This window comes from Leopardus geoffroyi, chromosome C1, assembly GCF_018350155.1.
Source record: "Leopardus geoffroyi isolate Oge1 chromosome C1, O.geoffroyi_Oge1_pat1.0, whole genome shotgun sequence".
NCBI lineage: Eukaryota > Metazoa > Chordata > Mammalia > Carnivora > Felidae > Leopardus > Leopardus geoffroyi.
Genome location: NC_059328.1, coordinates 218,561,125 through 218,578,050, shown reverse-complemented (window position 1 = coordinate 218,578,050; position 16,926 = coordinate 218,561,125). Strand labels below are relative to the sequence as shown.

Below are 16,926 nucleotides of genomic sequence, written 5' to 3'. Positions count from 1 at the left end.
CTTTCTGGTGTCGTGCTGTGTGTCCTGCTCTGTCCAGGTTCAGGGGCTCTCTTTCCCTCGCCTTAATTGTCTTTCGGATTCCTCTCAAACATTCGTAACCTGATCTTTAGGAAGACAGAATGGGCAATATAGTATTTGAGGTTTTATGACATCAACTGAAAAATCTACTGCCGAACACATGGCGTGTGACAGCTCTAGGAATTCACGAGTGCCCATCTCGGGGCCGGAAGTGGACACAGGGTTGATCCGTGCAGCTGTTGGTGGATCCGTATCTCCTTATGTTGCCGTTCTTTCTAGAGGTTCATAATAGATCAAGACATTGTGAAAAAAAGAAAACAACCACCACACACGCGAAAATTAATGCAAACACACACACACAATAAGGTCTGGGAGTGAAAGTATACACCGACCTTAAAATTTTGAGCTCAGCACAGCATTTGGTTGAATGGATATTTTCTTATCATGAGAGTAGCTGTTAACGGGTTTTTTTTTTTTTTTTAATTCTTGGTGTATATGTTTCAGTTGGTCAATTTTTACATTTCGAATGTTGTTCGAGTATTATTACTGTAATTTTGCTAACAAGAATAATAATTAAAGTATTTATTATTGTCTCTTTACATTCTCCTGCCCTTATTGTATAAATTAGAATTAAGATGACAGATGTACGTATAGTACAATATAGGCTTCACTTTTTTTTTTTTAATTTTTTTTTTCAATGTTTATTTATTTTTGGGACAGAGAGAGACAGGGCATGAACGGGGGAGGGGCAGAGAGAGAGGGAGACACAGAATCGGAAACAGGCTCCAGGCTCTGAGCCATCAGCCCAGAGCCTGACGCGGGGCTCGAACTCACGGACCGCGAGATCGTGACCTGGCTGAAGTCGGACGCTTAACTGACTGTGCCACCCAGGCGCCCCTAGGCTTCACTTTTTAAAGGAATAATTTATTTTGAGAGAGAGAGAGAGAGAGAGAGCAGGGAGAGGAGGGGCAGAGAGAGAGAGGAAGAGAGAGAATCCCAAGCAGGCTCCCCACTGTCAGCACAGAGCCCAGCTCGGGGCTTGAACTCACCAACCGTGACATTACGATCTGAGCTGAAACCAAGAGTCAAGATGCTTAACTGACTCAGCCACCCGGGCGCCCCTGTGGGCTTCATTTTTAATGATTCTATTACTTTATATGCTTTTCAGTATCTTTTCTGTGGCACGATTCTAAAAGGAAAGAGTTTAATATAAGCAACACTGATGTGTAATATCAGAACTACTGCGTGCATTTTGATAAAGCAGCAAATTTCACATAGCTCGTGGGATTGTGTTTTTGTAAAGTGTAGATAGCTGGCAAAGACATGTAATGTTTAACAATAGTTAAATATTAAACAATATTATATTATATATTCTATATTATTACATTTATATATAATATGTATATATGTAATATTATAGAATATATAATATACATATTTTACATATGTATTATGTATATGTACATATGCATATTATAATATGTAATATTATATAATATATAAAATATTTTATATATTATATATTTATAATATATACTACTATATATTATTATTATATATTAATATATATAATTGTATTATATATTATTATATTATATATTATATAATTATAATATAATTAATAATATATATTATACATAATATAATATATTTATATATATTATATATTTATATTTATATATTTTATGTTATATAATATTACACTAATTTATATAAATATATAAATATACTTATATTACATGATAAATTAAATAATTAAATATCAAACAACAATAATATTAAACAGTACTTAATTTGTCTTAACAGAAATATTCCGAATAACGTGACTTCGAGTCCCGCATCCAGACTAGTGACCACAGCGAAGCCAGTGGCCTCCACAGAAGCGGTGACCACCACGACGAAACCAGTCACAGTAGTAAACCTGCCGGCCTCTAAGCCGGTCGCAGCAAAGCCAGCTGTGCCTAAACCGGCGGCCTCGAGACCGGTGTCTGGGAGACCCGTGGCCGCCAAGCCCGAGGCCACCAAGACGGCCACGGTCAGACCCGCAGTGGCTGCGAAGCCAGTGGCCGCGAAGCTGGCGGCCGCGAAGCCGGCAGCTGTGAGACCCCCTGCCGCAGCCAAACCAGCGGCCGCCAAGCCCGAGGCCGCCAAGCCCCAGGCCGCCAAACTGGCCACCAGCAAGACAGACGCTGCTAAGCCCGTGGGTAAGAAAGCACCGTGAGGGCCCAGCTGTGACATCCTTATTCCCTGCGCTCAGGGCACGTCCTTCGAAGCCTGTTTATAAAGCAGTTGAAATGCCGACACTGAGTTGGGATTTGTACATCTAGATGATGATGCGTTTTAGAAGGTGCCGGTCAGAGCGTGCGATTGTCAAAGCGTTGCTTTTTTTCTGTTAGGAAGCCACCTGTCTCTTAGCTCTGTGAGGCTGGGGAGCTCCTCACAAAAAGCAGATGAAATGGGTCTCCCGCCCTCTGCTGCCTCCTTCCCCCACTGCCCACCCCGGGCCCCGAACCCCATCTCGGGTTTTCCCGCGGGAAGGAGGCCCCAAGATGCACGCTGTGGCAATATTGGGATGTTTGGTGAATATTGCCAATATTGGGATGTTGGCAATATTGGGATGATTCCAATAGGGCAAGTCACAGCCTGGACGATCAACCCCCCTGCCCCACAAATGCCGTCCATGGGGAAGACACCTTCCAGATGGAATGAGATATGAGGGTGGGTGGGCTTAATGAGACCCAGAATTTGTTTTATTTTTTCCTCTGATGCTAGAAGATACTAGAGAGTCACAAACCATATAGAAAGGTGAAGGCGGAATGAGTGTGTCTGTGAAAAGGTAGAAATTGTCTTCATTTGATGAACAGAGAGAAAGCAGGGATTCCTTTAAAAGAATTTCCTGTCACGCCCTGGAGTTTAACACATTCTAAATTACGGAGCTCATTCTGTTTTGGATGTCTCGTTTCAGATTAGCACACTGGACTGTGTTTTCTTTTTCCTTTTTTTATGTTCATTTATTTTTGAGAGAGAGAGAGTGAGTGAGAGCAGAGGAAGGACAGAGAGAGGGAGACACAGAATCCGAAGCAGGCTCCAGGCTCTGAGCTGTCAGCACAGAGCCTGACGCGGGGCTCGAAGTCACAAACCGCGAGATCGTGACCTGAGCCAGAGTCAGATGCTCAACCGACTGAACCCCCCCAGGTGCCCCTGGACTGTGTGTTTTCAAAGTTTCTCCTTAACAGCACAGATTCTCCATAGAAAAGAAATAGTGATGCATCTTGCTGATGAATAATGAGATTATGAATTCCACGTTTCGTGTATGTCGGTAGCTTACGAGACTAACAGTTCTCAGGAGCTCAAACAAGAAATTAGTTCCTTGCTCCCCCGAATTCCCACCCAGTTGCCTGCTGATACATCGCTTCTGTTCTTCTGCTGCCTGTGTGCTACAGTCACGTGGGGTTTTAAGTTTTATCCCCACATTCTGCTTCCATCTGTTTTCCAGTTAAGGCGTCCCGGGAGGTCCAGGTGTCGGACGTCACAGAGAACAGCGCCAGAATCCACTGGGAGAGGCCCGAGCCCCCCAGTCCTTACTTTTATGACCTCACTGTCACCTCGGCCCACGATCAGTCCCTGGTGCTGAGGCAGAACCTGTCGGTCACGGAGCGTGCCATCGGGGGCCTGCTCGCTGGGCACACGTACCACGTGGTGGTGCTTTGCTACTTGAAGTCTCAGGTCAGAGCTGCCTACCAAGGAAGTTTCACTACAAGTGAGTACGTGAGCCACCCTGAGCAGCCAGTACCTGATTTCCGCATGGACTGTCAAACAGGACATAAAGGGGATGGTTCTTATTCACTGGATCTGAAATGATGAGGTTGTCCTGGGTGTTTTGGTTGTGCCCCGTTTCGTAAATTAATCCCGCGGAAGATGGGTTCCTTGTGAACTGTTGTCCTGCCGTGGGGGTCCTGGGATGCTTTATGGGGGGAGCCAGATCCGTTTGGCCTAAGGTGAAGTCCCTTCTCTGGGAGAAAGAAATCCATTCGTGGACCCTGACTGGGGCCTTGACTGCCCACCATAACCGTGTTTCTAAAGTTTGTTTGCAAGTTCAGTGAACAGAAAACACCCCCCAGAGTCACTGCTTCTCAGAGAGGAACCTAGGAGTCCATGCTTCTTAGCACCCTAAGACCAGGGGACACGCACAGCCAGGCGCAGAGGGCATCACATTCCATCCCCGGTGCAGCAGGCTGTGGCTCTGCCTTCCGTGGCCTCTTGTCTCCCTGGCTCCGCCTCGGCACCGAGGCCCTCGACCTGCCCTTGCATGTGTTTCCTGGCTCTGTTAGCTACAATCCCACCATCCCCCTCCCCTTTGAAGCTTCTCCCGGATTCCCCCACCCCCATGCCTTTCTATTTGGGCTAGCGTAATTCAGGTCAAGGAATTATACCTGAAGAAAGGGAATTCCCATCAGTCACCATGTAATCTGTGAAGATGTGGGTGCAAAACGCCTTCCACGCTGGGGCTCCATTTTCATGGACGGAAGCATGTGGATGGAAGAGGTTACCTGGGAAATGGGAGGATTTGTTCAGAGTTCAGAGATTCCCTCCATTTGCCCAATGAGATGAGTGGACCTCGGGAGTGTCTGCAGAGACTTGGCCTGTCTCTGTGTGTCGGAGGCTCGCCCTTGCATGAGATGGTAACCCAGAAAGGCAGCCTGCCTCAGTTGCTGAGAATTCCTAAGCCCTTCCGTGTCTGTGTTTCTTACCAGTCGCGTGTATTTTCTCTTTTCTAGAGAAAGCTCAGCCTCCGTCTCCACCACAAGCAAGGTCAGCTTCTAGTTCAACCATCAATCTGATGGTGAGCACAGAGCCATTGGCTGGTGGTGAAGCAGGTGAGTTGTGAAGTATTGGGTCCATTAACAACACTAAGAAAGCATTCTACCAGACATTAAAACAAATTTTGTTTATTTTTTTTGAGAGAGAGAGAGGGAGAGAGGGAGAGAGAGAGATGGAGAACATGTGCGTTTGCCAGGGAGGGGCAGAGAGTGGGAGAGAGAATCCCAAGCAGCCTCCACACTGTCAGTGCAGAGCCAGACTTGGAGCTTGATCCCACGAACCATGAGATATGACCTGAGCCAAAACCAAGAGTCAGATGCTTAACCAACTGAGCCAACCAGGCTCCCCTCTACCAGACATTTCAAAGCCTTTGAAGCCTCGACTCTGGGTCATCCACTGGGATTCTGATTCTCAGGCAAGTCTGACTTCTATGGGAATGTTCCACCTCGGCTCTTGTGGCCCAATGTGGTGTGATTCTGCGTAGTCCAAGTTGTAAATAGTGGCTTTCCTTTCCTGTCACCAGACTCTTAAAAGAAAGCCAGATGGTCGTTGCTTTGGGGCTATAGCCAGGAGTTCATGTGTCTGTTCATCAGGTTCCCCTGAGCCTCCTGTTGGGACTAGAGTTGATTTATGGTTCATGAAGCTGGAAGCATAGGGATTTGTCCACTCGGTGACTTAATCTAATGACAGCTGCTTAAAAGAACACAAAACAACCAAGATTAGAACCCGTGAAAGGCATGCGTTTGGAAGCGAACCACGGGAGGGATGTTCTGGTCCTCATTCCCTAAGCACACACCCTGGCTTACCCTATCATCCCACTGTCCGTGTGCCTGAGCCCAAGTGTGCGTACCCTTACGTGAGTGACAAGTTCGACCTGTTTCTGGAACCGACAGCTGATACGTGCTTTTGTTCCTGGGCAGTGGGATTCCGTGATCCTTCCAGACCTTCACCCTTGTCCAGTGGACCCTGAGCTTAGACTGTTCTCCCTTGAGAAACTGATTATTGATATAGTTGGTGTGCTTTGCGTATATTAAGTGTTCTTCAGAAGATGTTGGCACCGGTCTCCGAAGTCAACATTCCATGGGCATTTACCTATGGTATTGTTTTATAGACCCCCCTCGCTGTGAAGACAAGTCCTGATTCTTTGATATGCTGGCCGCCATCCAGAGAAGGAAGGCGTCCCTCTTTACAATGTTTATTTCTGCCGCGGACTCTGATAGAAGGCATTTGCCGAGGCACGCTGCCTTTGTTCTGGATTTAAAAGCTCATTGCTTTCTCAATACTCACGGCATTGTCAGAAGCAGCGACACATTGCTTTCTGAGCCATTAGTGAGGATTCTTCCTTCTTTTCCTCTTTCTTTCTCTTTCTTTCTTTCTTTCTTTCTTTCTTTCTTCCTTTCTTTCTTCCTTTCTTTCTTTCTCTTTCTTTCTTTCTTCTTTCTTTCTTCTTTCTTTCTTTCTTTCTTTCTTTCTCTTTCTTTCTTCTTTTCTTTCTTTCTTTCTTTCTTTCTTTCTTTCTTTCTTTCTTCTTTCTTCCTTTGAGAGAAAGAGAGAAAGAAAGTGCACAAGCTGGGGAGAAGGGCAGAGGAACAGGGAGAGAGTCTTAAGGAGGCTCCGTGTCCGGGGCAGAGGCCGACACGGGGCTCGATCTCATGAACCGTGAACTGTGAGATCATGACATCGAGTGTTGGACGCTTAACTGATGGAGCCACCCGGGCACCATGAGGATCCTATCATTTTACTCTTTGCTCTGCAAGTTTTGAAGATGATGTCTGTTTCTTCACCTCCAGTCTCCACCTTTCTGTAGAGACTGCATCCCATCTCATCTGTGTGTAAATAATATTGGATGATTTCTGTCTCCACACCCCCATCTCTTTGTGGCCCCTCGGGAGGAGAGGCCTCTTGATTCTTTTAGTTGTTTCTAGAGAGAATCTTCTCTATTGCTGGAATATTTTATGCCATCAGTGGACTTGCCCTATAGCCGTGTATCTGTGCACACATATATCAGTGATCTATATCTGCACCTTTATATATCTGTATCTGTATCTATATATGTATCTATACTGTATTATGTCTATATCCATCTATCTCTCTCTCTTTCTGTCATCCATTAGGACAGCCACAACCCCTATTGACAGGTGGCATTGGGAGTTTACGAGAAATAAAGTAACTAAGTCAATGCAGGAATTGTGGAACTATCATACACATAGGTGTGTAATTACTGTAAAGAAATGAATTACATATAGAACTGGAAAAAGTTTTAAAAAATCCGCTTTTGGAAGCAAGTTTAGGAATTGGTCTATGTTAGAGGCAGCCATGCATTTTTCAAACTCTTGCAGCCTTCTCACTGGAAAGGTTGGCTGAAAAATAAGACGTTCTCTCCTCTCGATATAAATTTATAAGAAAAGAGATCTCGAAGGAGATATCGAAGAGAAAGAGATGTAGAAAAGAGGCATAGAAAGAATTCAGGAATTCAGGGTAGATAGGGTAATTAAACTTGAACTTGTTCGAGATTGTATAAAAGGATTTTATAAAAGCTTTTAAGGTTGTAATTTTCAACTCAAACAAAAGGAGAAGTATGTGGAGAAGACATCTGTCTTTGCCTCTTTGATTTCTGCACATAAGGCGTCTTCTGAGTCTTGCATGAAGACACCATGGTTGAGCCTTTGTCCCTTGCACGGGGGTCCTTTCAGCTCCTGTCCCCCTTCTGCCCCCTTCCTGGGTCACCTCCATGGTGACTTGGTTCCCAGCATGGTGCTCGAGCTCAGAGAGAAGCGGCAAAGAACTCACTAGGATTTCCCCAAAGATTTGGGTCAGGGAAGATGAAATTCTGACTTCAAAGTAATTGAAATCTGTCTGTTATTTCCTGGTCACTGGTAACTTTACCCCTCATAGAGAGTAGAGATTGTAAAATTCCTGCAAATTCGGTGCTTCATTGAGAGAAAATGACTGAGAGTAAATTCCATGGCAAGACTTGGGGATGTTTTTGGTTCTTTTTTTGTGTGGCCCAGAAGGGACAGGAATATATAAACAATGTTTAGTTGATATAAACAACATAATCGTTAAACAAGAATCTGACTGGGCTGTTGTGTTTGTTGCTTAAGACTGAGTCATGGGTTCAGAGTTAGGAAAGTCCTTTTAATCCAGATATTTAATTTTTTTTTAATGCTTATTTATTTTTGAGACAGAGAGAGACAGAGCATGAGCAGGGGAGGGGAAGTGAGAGAGGGAGACACAGAATCCGAAGCAGGCTCCAGGCTCCGGGCTCTGAACTGTCAGCACAAAGCCCGACATGGGGCTCGAACTCACAGACTGCGAGATCATGACCTGAGCTGAAGTCAGACGCTCAAATGACTGAGCCACCCAGGTGCCCTAATCCAGACCTTGAACCCTTAGGTCTCCTTTCACCATGTGGCAGAGAAAAGGGATTTTGGTAGTGCCTGTGAGTCTTTGAGAACTCTTTTGAAGGAAATCGTTCAGATACTTACTTTAAAATGTTTAAACCTCCGAATGGGAAAGAAGAATCAGGAGACAAGAGCTTCCCCTGTCTCCCAACCTCCTCCCTCCCCTGTCCCCTGCCATAGTTAAGTCATCTTAGGAATTTTCTCCAGGGGGGTAAAACGTTTTTATGATACTCCTATTTTTGCAGGTAAAAAAAGAGAGACAGTGAATCACTTTATTAAGTAACTTTTAAAAATATATTCACTGTATTCTTACTCAGTAGCTGCATCTAAATATCAATTACTATGCATACTATAAATGATCTCTCCAAAGATGTTTTTTCTAGGCAGCGGAGGCAAAGTTAAGTTTAAAAACTGGTTTTTATAGGTAGTTGTGAGTACAGGTTAATTTCTCTTGTTTTTCGCAGTACCAGTTAATTAGAAACAAAGATGTGCCCCTTTCTTCGTATTAAAGGTTAGAGGGGCGCCTGGGTGGTGCAGTCGGTTAAGCATCCGACTTCAGCCAGGTCACGATCTCGCGGTCCGTGAGTTCGAGCCCCGCATCAGGCTCTGGGCTGATGGCTCAGAGCCTGGAGCCTGTTTCCGATTCTGTGTCTCCCTCTCTCTCTGCCCCTCCCCCGTTCATGCTCTGTCTCTCTCTGTCCCAAAAATGAATAAACGTTGGAAAAAAAAAAATTTAAAGGTTAGATACTTTTCCTTGCCTTTTTTTTTTTAACCTCCATGAATAAAAGATTCACTGGGGTTTGTTACAAGGAACTGTATTTTGTTACAGTGTAGCACTTTGGATTTAGAACACATGGCGATCAGTGTTGGAACTCATGAACCGTGAGATCATGACCTGAGCTGGAACCAAGAGTTGGATGCTTAACCGACTGAGCCACCCAGGTGCCCCAAAGCTGATAACTTTTAAATGCTACTCATAGACACTATAGAAATCTCAAATTGGGGGTGCCTGGGTGGCTCAGTCGGTTAAGCGTCCGACTTCGGCTCAGGTCATGATCTCGTGGTTCGTGGGTTTGAGCCCCGTGACAGCTCGGAGCCCGGAGCCTGCTTCGGATTCTGTGTCTCCTTCTCTGTCTGCCCCTCCCCTGCTCATGCTCTGTCTCTCTCTCTGTATCAAAAATAAATAAAACATTAAAAAAAATTCTAGAAATCTCAAACTATAAAAAAGGCAAGATTTTCAGTTGAACCCTTTATGTGTTTCAAAGAGTAGTATCTCTTTCTAATTATAAAATCATAGATATTCGTTGTGGAGAATCCAGAACTTACAAAAAAAAAAAACCTAAGAAAATATGACTCCTGTAGTTGAAGCATTGATGACCACTGTTAATGACCCCATGCATAGCCCTCCTAATTTTTTAAATGAATAGAACGCGTGGGCATGCACGCACACATGTGCACACGCACACATGTACACATGCACACGTCTTTCATGTTTCTTAGGGCACCTTCCACCCTGTGGTTGCTGTTCTAAGACTCCTAGGTTGGCTCCCATGGCTTCTGTGAACAGGTGGATTCCCTGGCAGGGTTTTCCAGATGCCCTTGCCTCAGTTTCCTCTTGTATTTGGATGCTCACTGGTGCCCATTGACCAGTTCATATTTCACCGGCAAGTGTCACCAGAGAGTGATCTGAATCCACAACCTTTCAGCTCTATCTTTTCAGATGGAACCTATTAAGTGGTTATTCTCGGCAAAAGTGAATCAGGAAAGGTTATTGAAAATGTCGCTCCCTATTGGCCTTCAGGCTCCTGTTGGGTTCTCAACAGAAGGAGGAGAAAGTTAGTGAGTATGCAGCCTGACCTTCCTCTCACATCAGAGGGGACTCCGGGCTTCTTCCAGGCTTGTGCCCAAAGGGCACACTCATTTTGGAGTGAAAACCTGGGCAACTGTTGTGTCCAAACACTTGTTCGGGGGAAAAGCTCAGTGAGGTCCATCTAATCAACACCTCTTTGGACAATAAGACATTTTTAGTTTTGTGTCTTTAAGATGGTTGTTTTAGCACAGACACAGCTGAGTCCTGTCTACATGGCACGTCTCAGAAGTCAGGATGATGGGAATGAAAACTACAAGGCTTCTTAGGACAAAACCTTTCATTTCCATGCTTTACGAGGGAAGAGTCCCATGTTTTTGTCTTCCAACAGTGCAGGGCCCTCATTAATATGTTTCTCTTGGTCTACCAAATATCTGTGTGCCCACGGTGCCAGCGCCCCTATGTCATCTTGGTAAAGCTACAGGATCTTAGCAGCGACTGTCACTGGCGTAAAGGTTGTGGAATTTCAGGAGTGATAGTTTGGTGATGAACCATTCCGATGAAAACCCTAGGAGGCTGGAGAAGCCAACCAGTCAGGGGACAGAGTGTCCTTCTGCAGGGCGGCCCCTGGGCTGTGTGGCTTCAGGTCTGGGGAGACTTCCCGTGTCTGCTTCAGAAGAGCACGGGGGAATGGGAACAGAATAGCTAAACAGAGGTGGCAAGGACTGATGACATGTGGAACAAATTAGATGGAACAGACGTGAGCCATGTGAGGGATGCTCAGGGGAAGAAGGAAGGGGGACGAGTCAACCATTTGGCCCAAGCCTCACACTCAAAGGGGAACCCACTGGCAAATGAGGGATAAATTTCGGTGGTTGAAATACTCTTGCTTTGCTCACTTCCCCGCAGGACATTTCTTGAAAGCCAGGCATTTTCCTTTGGTGGTAGGCACATTTGGGAGGAAGAAAGTTGTTTTTGTAATTGCCGTCATTTTCTTCTGGCTTCGTTGGGTCTTCCAAGGCTCTTGGTAGGGCCACTGGCTTTCTGGGCCCTTGAGAGGGTCTGCAACGAGGAGAGACTGTGGAGCCACCAGTCTGTGCCTAGGTGATGGCCTCTCCCATGTCCCCAGGGAATGTTTTGGGCCAATTCTGAGCCTAAATCCTGTGTACCTGAGTCTGGTCCATGACGGTTGACCCAAGCTTTGGTTTTTTACCTGAAGATTTAAGTTTTCCTTTCACTTCTTGGTACAATCAGACCTGCACGTGCTCACCAGCTCTGCCGCCGTGAGCAACCCACGGGGGTGGGGACGTCAGCCCGGGGTGGGGACGTCAGCCCTGCGTGGGGAGGGCCCGGTGACTCAGGCGTGTTGGCTACTCCCGCAAACATGTAGCACTGTCCCCTCCAGGGAGTTTTATAGAAGGAAGGATTACGTTTTTCAAACTTACAGAAGATGGTTGACATTAATGCTCCTCTTTCCCAGCATGACCTGGAGTTTGCCAGAAGACTCTGTAAACAGATGTTTTCCTGTGGAAGGGCTGTCAACTTTTCTTTGCAGGCGTTGTGCAATGGGTCTGACGTCGCCATTACTTTGCAGCTGGGCCACACCAGAAGTATGCATTGAAAACATAAACTTCCTTAACGGGACAAAGAATGCCTCCATGTCTTCAAAACAGCTTTGCAATGTGACATTTTTGCCATCGTGCATTTTACAGCAGCGGTAGCACTTTGCTTTGCTTGTTTAATTTGGCTGCTCTCGAAGGCTGCCAGCACACACACACACGCACACACACGCACACACGCACAGGCATACATGCACATATACTCAGAAAGATGTTTCTTTTCCACGTTGAGTTTTATTTCCCCTCTGCTCGTCTTGTAACGAGATATACAGCCTTCTGTTTAAACTAGAATCTGACCGAACTTACGTGCCATTTGGCCGAGGAGTAGAAAGTGCCATAGTTTTAAGAGGTAGTTTCTTAGCTGGGCTTTAGTGTTGAAGGAATTGGACGGTAAAAGGCCCCATGATGGGAAAAGGGGAAACAGTTCATTCCATCTGAAATTATCCAGTAACAGTGGCTTGCATTTGGGGTCCAAGTAAAATTGGCGAGGCCCTTTCATCAAGGCGACTGCATTATTGCTGTGGGTGAGATTCATGTGCGTCCGACAGCCAGAAGGTGGAGGCGTGGGGAGGGTGACAGGTTTCCCTTCTCAAAACTCTCCTGTTTGCCTGGTCAGCCTTGTGATAAGACCTTCAGCCCCTCGCGCTGGGAGCAGAGTCCTTAGCGTGTCCTAAATGATGCTCTGTTTTCATCCCGTTATTAAAGATATATGTAAGCTACCCAAAGAAGAAGGGACTTGCAGGAAATTCATACTAAAATGGTACTACGACGCGGACACCAAAAGCTGTGCGAGATTCTGGTACGGAGGTTGCGGTGGCAACGAGAACAGATTTAATTCACAGAAAGAATGTGAAAAGGTTTGCGCTCCCGGTAAGTGATTGCTTGTTCTTTTTGCGTTTGTGGCTTTTGCAAATCAGACAAGAGGTCCGGGCCGATGATTCACCTTTTTTAAGATATAAGAATTACAATGATTATGGTGGATAGGACAAAGGGGGTACGTTGTATCTTTAGATATGGAAGATGCTCAAATAGAACACGTGAAATTAATTTTCTGAATTATTACTGTTTCCTAAAAACATTCTTGTGTACTTGGGTTTTTGCCCACGAAGAAACACAAGACCAAACTATTCTTTCCTGCTCATCTTTAAATAATTTTGCTTCGTCTTTATACTGATGTGGACACTGGGGCCACCCAGTATCTCCGTTACGTTGGGCAACTCGACTGCTAACACAGAAAGAACAGCTTCTCCGGGTGCCCGGCTGGTGCCAGAATGGGAAAGTATAGGGTGCCCAGGGGCCTGGCTGGTGATGCAAGGTAGCAGATGGGCTCAGATTCCACACGCAGACCCAGATCCCAGGCCAGGGAGTGCCAGGGGCGCCATTAAAGGCACTGAGCGGGGAAGAAAGACTGGGGAGGAAAACTAGAAGCCGTGGGATCGTTTTTGTGTCCTTTTGGGTCAGTGATGTGGCTTTTTTCCCTCCTCTTCTCTCCCACCTCACCGGCCCGCCCCTTCCATCAATGCTCAGCGCTCGTCAACCCCGGAGTCATGGCTGCCATGGGGACCTAAGCGTGGCCGACCAGCACCACATACCTCTTGAAGAAGGAGGCAGCCATTTCCGAGTCGTCTCTGTAGAAGCTCTGGGTATAGACATCCTTGCACTGTTCCATTTCCCGCTTTGATGTACGTTCGAACTTGGGACGAACCGTTCTGCCGCATGACCTATCAATATGGTGCTAAATGTGTCTGTGGACCCAACGCTCTCTGTCTCCAGGCAGTTATATCATATACTTTGAACGTTGTGTAATAGTTATCCACTGCTGGTGTTTATGTGGACATGTCTGTAAGCTCAGATCCCCTCTGGAGTTTCACGCTATGCCTGTGTCGGGCAAGTGTAAGATCTAGAACGGAACTCCAAATTTCACTGCTACTCTATATACTTCTGCTTGGTTCATTTCTTCCCTCTTGCTTAATGAGCATGACTTAATGAGCATGCTTAAAGAGCATGACTTTAGATGGAAAGCCTGTGTACGGTGAAGAAACACGATTCCGACTTTTTAATCTCCCCCCCAATTTCCTAGATTAGACGTCAAGCTAATTTTCTTTTCCTAAAGCCTCTAACAAACGACCTAGTTAGAAGGAAGCAAAATCCCTGAATTTTGGTGCACTGTTGTGGGACCAATGCCTTCATTAAAGAATGAAGAAAGTCATAATAGAGAATATTTTTGGCATTCCTCTAATGTTGTGTGGTTTTTTTTTTTTTTTATGCAGGGTGGGGGGGTGGGGAGGGGGTTTAATTTTAATTTTAAAGATTTTAGGAAATTTATACAAAGAAACTTTTTAATAAAGTATATTGAAAGTGTTGTGGGCTTGGTGTCATTGGCCGTCTGGTTTTCTGTAGCACTTACTGTCACAGTGACCCCGGGCCGGGGAAAGGGGGCCCAGCCCAGGCCCGTGGTCCTGGGCACCACCCTGTGTTTGCAGTGGGGGATCAAGACTGCCCTGTCACCAAGTGTGGGGACACCGGGGGCTCAGCCCACTGGCACTGCAGTGCTCTGGGACCCGGTGGATCACCTTCCTTGCTTAGGCCCCCTTTCTGGAGTCTGTGATCTTTTGTAGCCCGGCTGACATTTATCCTCTGTTCTGACTTCTGGCGAGACCCAGAGTCATGGCCTCCTTCCCTGCCTGTTCTTTTTATTTATTTATTTTTTAATTTTAAGTTTGTTTACTTATGTATTTGTTTCTGAGAGAGACGGAGAGAGTGAGCGGGCAGGGGCAGAGAGAGAGAGAGAGAGAGAGAGCATCCCAAGCAGGCTCCACACTGCCAGCATGGAGCCCGATGCGGGGCTAGAACTCACAAACCGTGAGACCATGACCTGAGCCGAAACCAAGAGTTGGATGCTTAATTGACTGAGCCACACAGGTGCCCTCCTGCCACCTCTTTAAAGTGACTGTTTCTGGGGTTTCAGTTTGCTCTCACCCCACAACGACTGAGAGATGGGACACAGTTGGTCAGGACGACTCATTTCTGGTCTCAAAGACAAAACCTAAGCTTTCTTTCCCTTAAAGACCTTTTTCTCCCGTCTTCAGAAAGAACACGAGACCCAAATAAATACATATTTCGGGGGCACCTGAAACCCACTTAGGAGAGACCCTGGATTCCTTTGCCAAAACACATCTGCTCTGACAAGTGCTCCTGACACATGGCAAGGGCTGTGGGCATGGGCCGACAGGGGATGACCCTGTCACTTAGTCCACGGAGAGGAACGGGAGGTCAGAGAGTGTGCAGAGTTCCCTGCGAGCCACTCCCTGTGACTTCCACCCGGGTCTTTGGGTGACATCTTTAAATTCTCAAAATACGCTCCGAGTGGCCCCATCTGCCTAGAAACTGGTGGAAGAAGTGAGCTGTGTGCCCGTATCGGGGTGGTGGACACGTAGAAGCAGAAGGAAGGGGGTGGGCAGAGGAGACCTCTGTTGGGAATTTGCAGGAATTTGAGGGAGGACTCAAGACTTCACAGGACATCCGGGCTGTGAGTTTACCTGCCTTCTTTGGGACTGAGAGGGCCTGGATGGACACCAGGGCGGCTTCAAGGGAACCAAGAAGCTTTGGGAAGCCCTCGGACACTCTCACAGTCAGGGCATCCCCCTGACACCTCTACTCGCGTCCTGTGCAGAAGCCCCGTGGGGTTCCTCTCATGCAAGCAATGCACCACACCAACCCTTCCCTCCCATGGGCCCTCTCTGCCCTCTAGGTCATGCTGACTCCCCCCCGCCATCTTTAAGGACCCCTTTTTAGGATAAGGCCATCCCAGGGGACTTCCGAAGGAGCTCCCTTCACATGGATGTTCAACCTGGGTGGGAAATGTGCATTCTGTGACTTTCTCGGGAACAGCTGCCCCCAAAGTCCTCAACCTTAGAGGAAGAGCCCCCCCTTCCCTATAAATAGGCCCATGTGCCTCCCCTTGGGCTGCGTGTATTCGTCAAGTTCGTACCATCGGAGCAAAGAAATATTTGCAGTGGGGCCAGGGAGAGGGGACGTCACAAGCGCAGCGGATGGAACATAAGCCATGAGACGGTCTGTAATCGCTCGCTGGGGCCCCCGCACACTGGGCAGCTGACACAACAGAGATGTATTCTCTCACAGCTCTGGAGGCTGGATGTCCCAAATCAAGGAGATGGCAGGGCCACGCTACCCCTGAAATCTGTAGGAAATCCTTTCTTCTTCCTACTTTCTGGTGACCTCCTGGCTTGCAGCTGTATTGCTCTGGTCTCTGCCTCTGTCTGCACAGGCCGTCTCCTCCTAAGGACACCGGTCAGATGGGATTAGGGGCCCACCCTACTATGGTATGACTCACCTTAACTTATTATGGCTGCCATGACCCTATTTCCAAATATCCTAAGGTACTGGGCGTTGGAGTCCTGGCATATCTTTTGGGGGGAAGGGAGTAGAGAGTGCACGACTGAGCCCATAACACAGCACTAGCCGTTCCTGTTCCTGCTGCCAACCTGCTTGCTCCAGGGTCTAGCTAGCCCTCCAGTGAGGGCTTTCCGCTGAATCCGATCACTTCCTTTAAAAAAACATTTTTTTAAATGTTTTATTTATTTTTGAGAGACAGAGAGACAGAGCATGAGCGGGGGGAGGGGCAGAGGGAGAGGGAGACACAGAATCTGAAGCAGGCTCCAGACTCTGAGCTGCCAGCACAGAGCCCGATGCGGGGCTTGAACTCACGAACTGAACGGTGAGATCATGACCCGAGCTGAAGTTGGATGCTCAACCGACTGAGCCACCCAGGCACCCCTGAATCCTATCACGTTCTAGTCGCTTTTGGTTATGGAAACCATCGCTACTGGATCTTAAGGCTGGGTCCCATCCTTTTTAAAACTTAAAGAATATGAGTGGGGAGGGGCAGACACAGAATCCGAAGCAGGCTCCAGGCTCCAAGCTGTCAGCACAGAGCCCTAGTGAGGCTCGAACCCATGAACCATGAGATAATTACCTGAGCCGAAGTCAGAGGCTTAACCGACTGAGCCACCCGAGGCACTCCAGGACTTAAATATACACTTCACAGCCTTTCGCTGTGAACCCCGGACAGGCTGGATTCACCGCCCTGCGTGGAGTCAGGGTGGAGAAGTCTGTGGCTTATTCTCTTCCCCCATTCGTCTTTGTAGCCAGGCTTGTGAGGTTCTGTGCCGCAGCGCCCTCCTGGCTCCCGGGGCGAGGCTGGCCCTGGCTCCCTGCTGCTGCCCTGCTAACCCGC

At 47.0% G+C, this 16,926-nt stretch overlaps 1 protein-coding gene across 8 annotated transcripts in view; it reads left to right on the top strand.

Annotated features, from left to right (window-relative positions):
* The window catches only part of COL6A3 (collagen type VI alpha 3 chain), an 81,227-nt gene extending 67,319 nt beyond the window's left edge, over positions 1 to 13,908 (top strand). For all 8 annotated transcript variants that reach the window (XM_045481853.1, XM_045481851.1, XM_045481852.1 and 5 more), the window contains 5 exons: positions 1,825 to 2,222; positions 3,515 to 3,778; positions 4,797 to 4,895; positions 12,375 to 12,539; positions 13,197 to 13,908. In XM_045481853.1, the coding sequence (XP_045337809.1) occupies positions 1,825 to 2,222; positions 3,515 to 3,778; positions 4,797 to 4,895; positions 12,375 to 12,539; positions 13,197 to 13,237 (967 nt within the window). In that variant the 3' untranslated portion in view covers positions 13,238 to 13,908. The remainder of the gene's footprint in view (positions 1 to 1,824; positions 2,223 to 3,514; positions 3,779 to 4,796; positions 4,896 to 12,374; positions 12,540 to 13,196) is intronic.
* Positions 13,909 to 16,926: the final 3,018 nt, after the last annotated feature.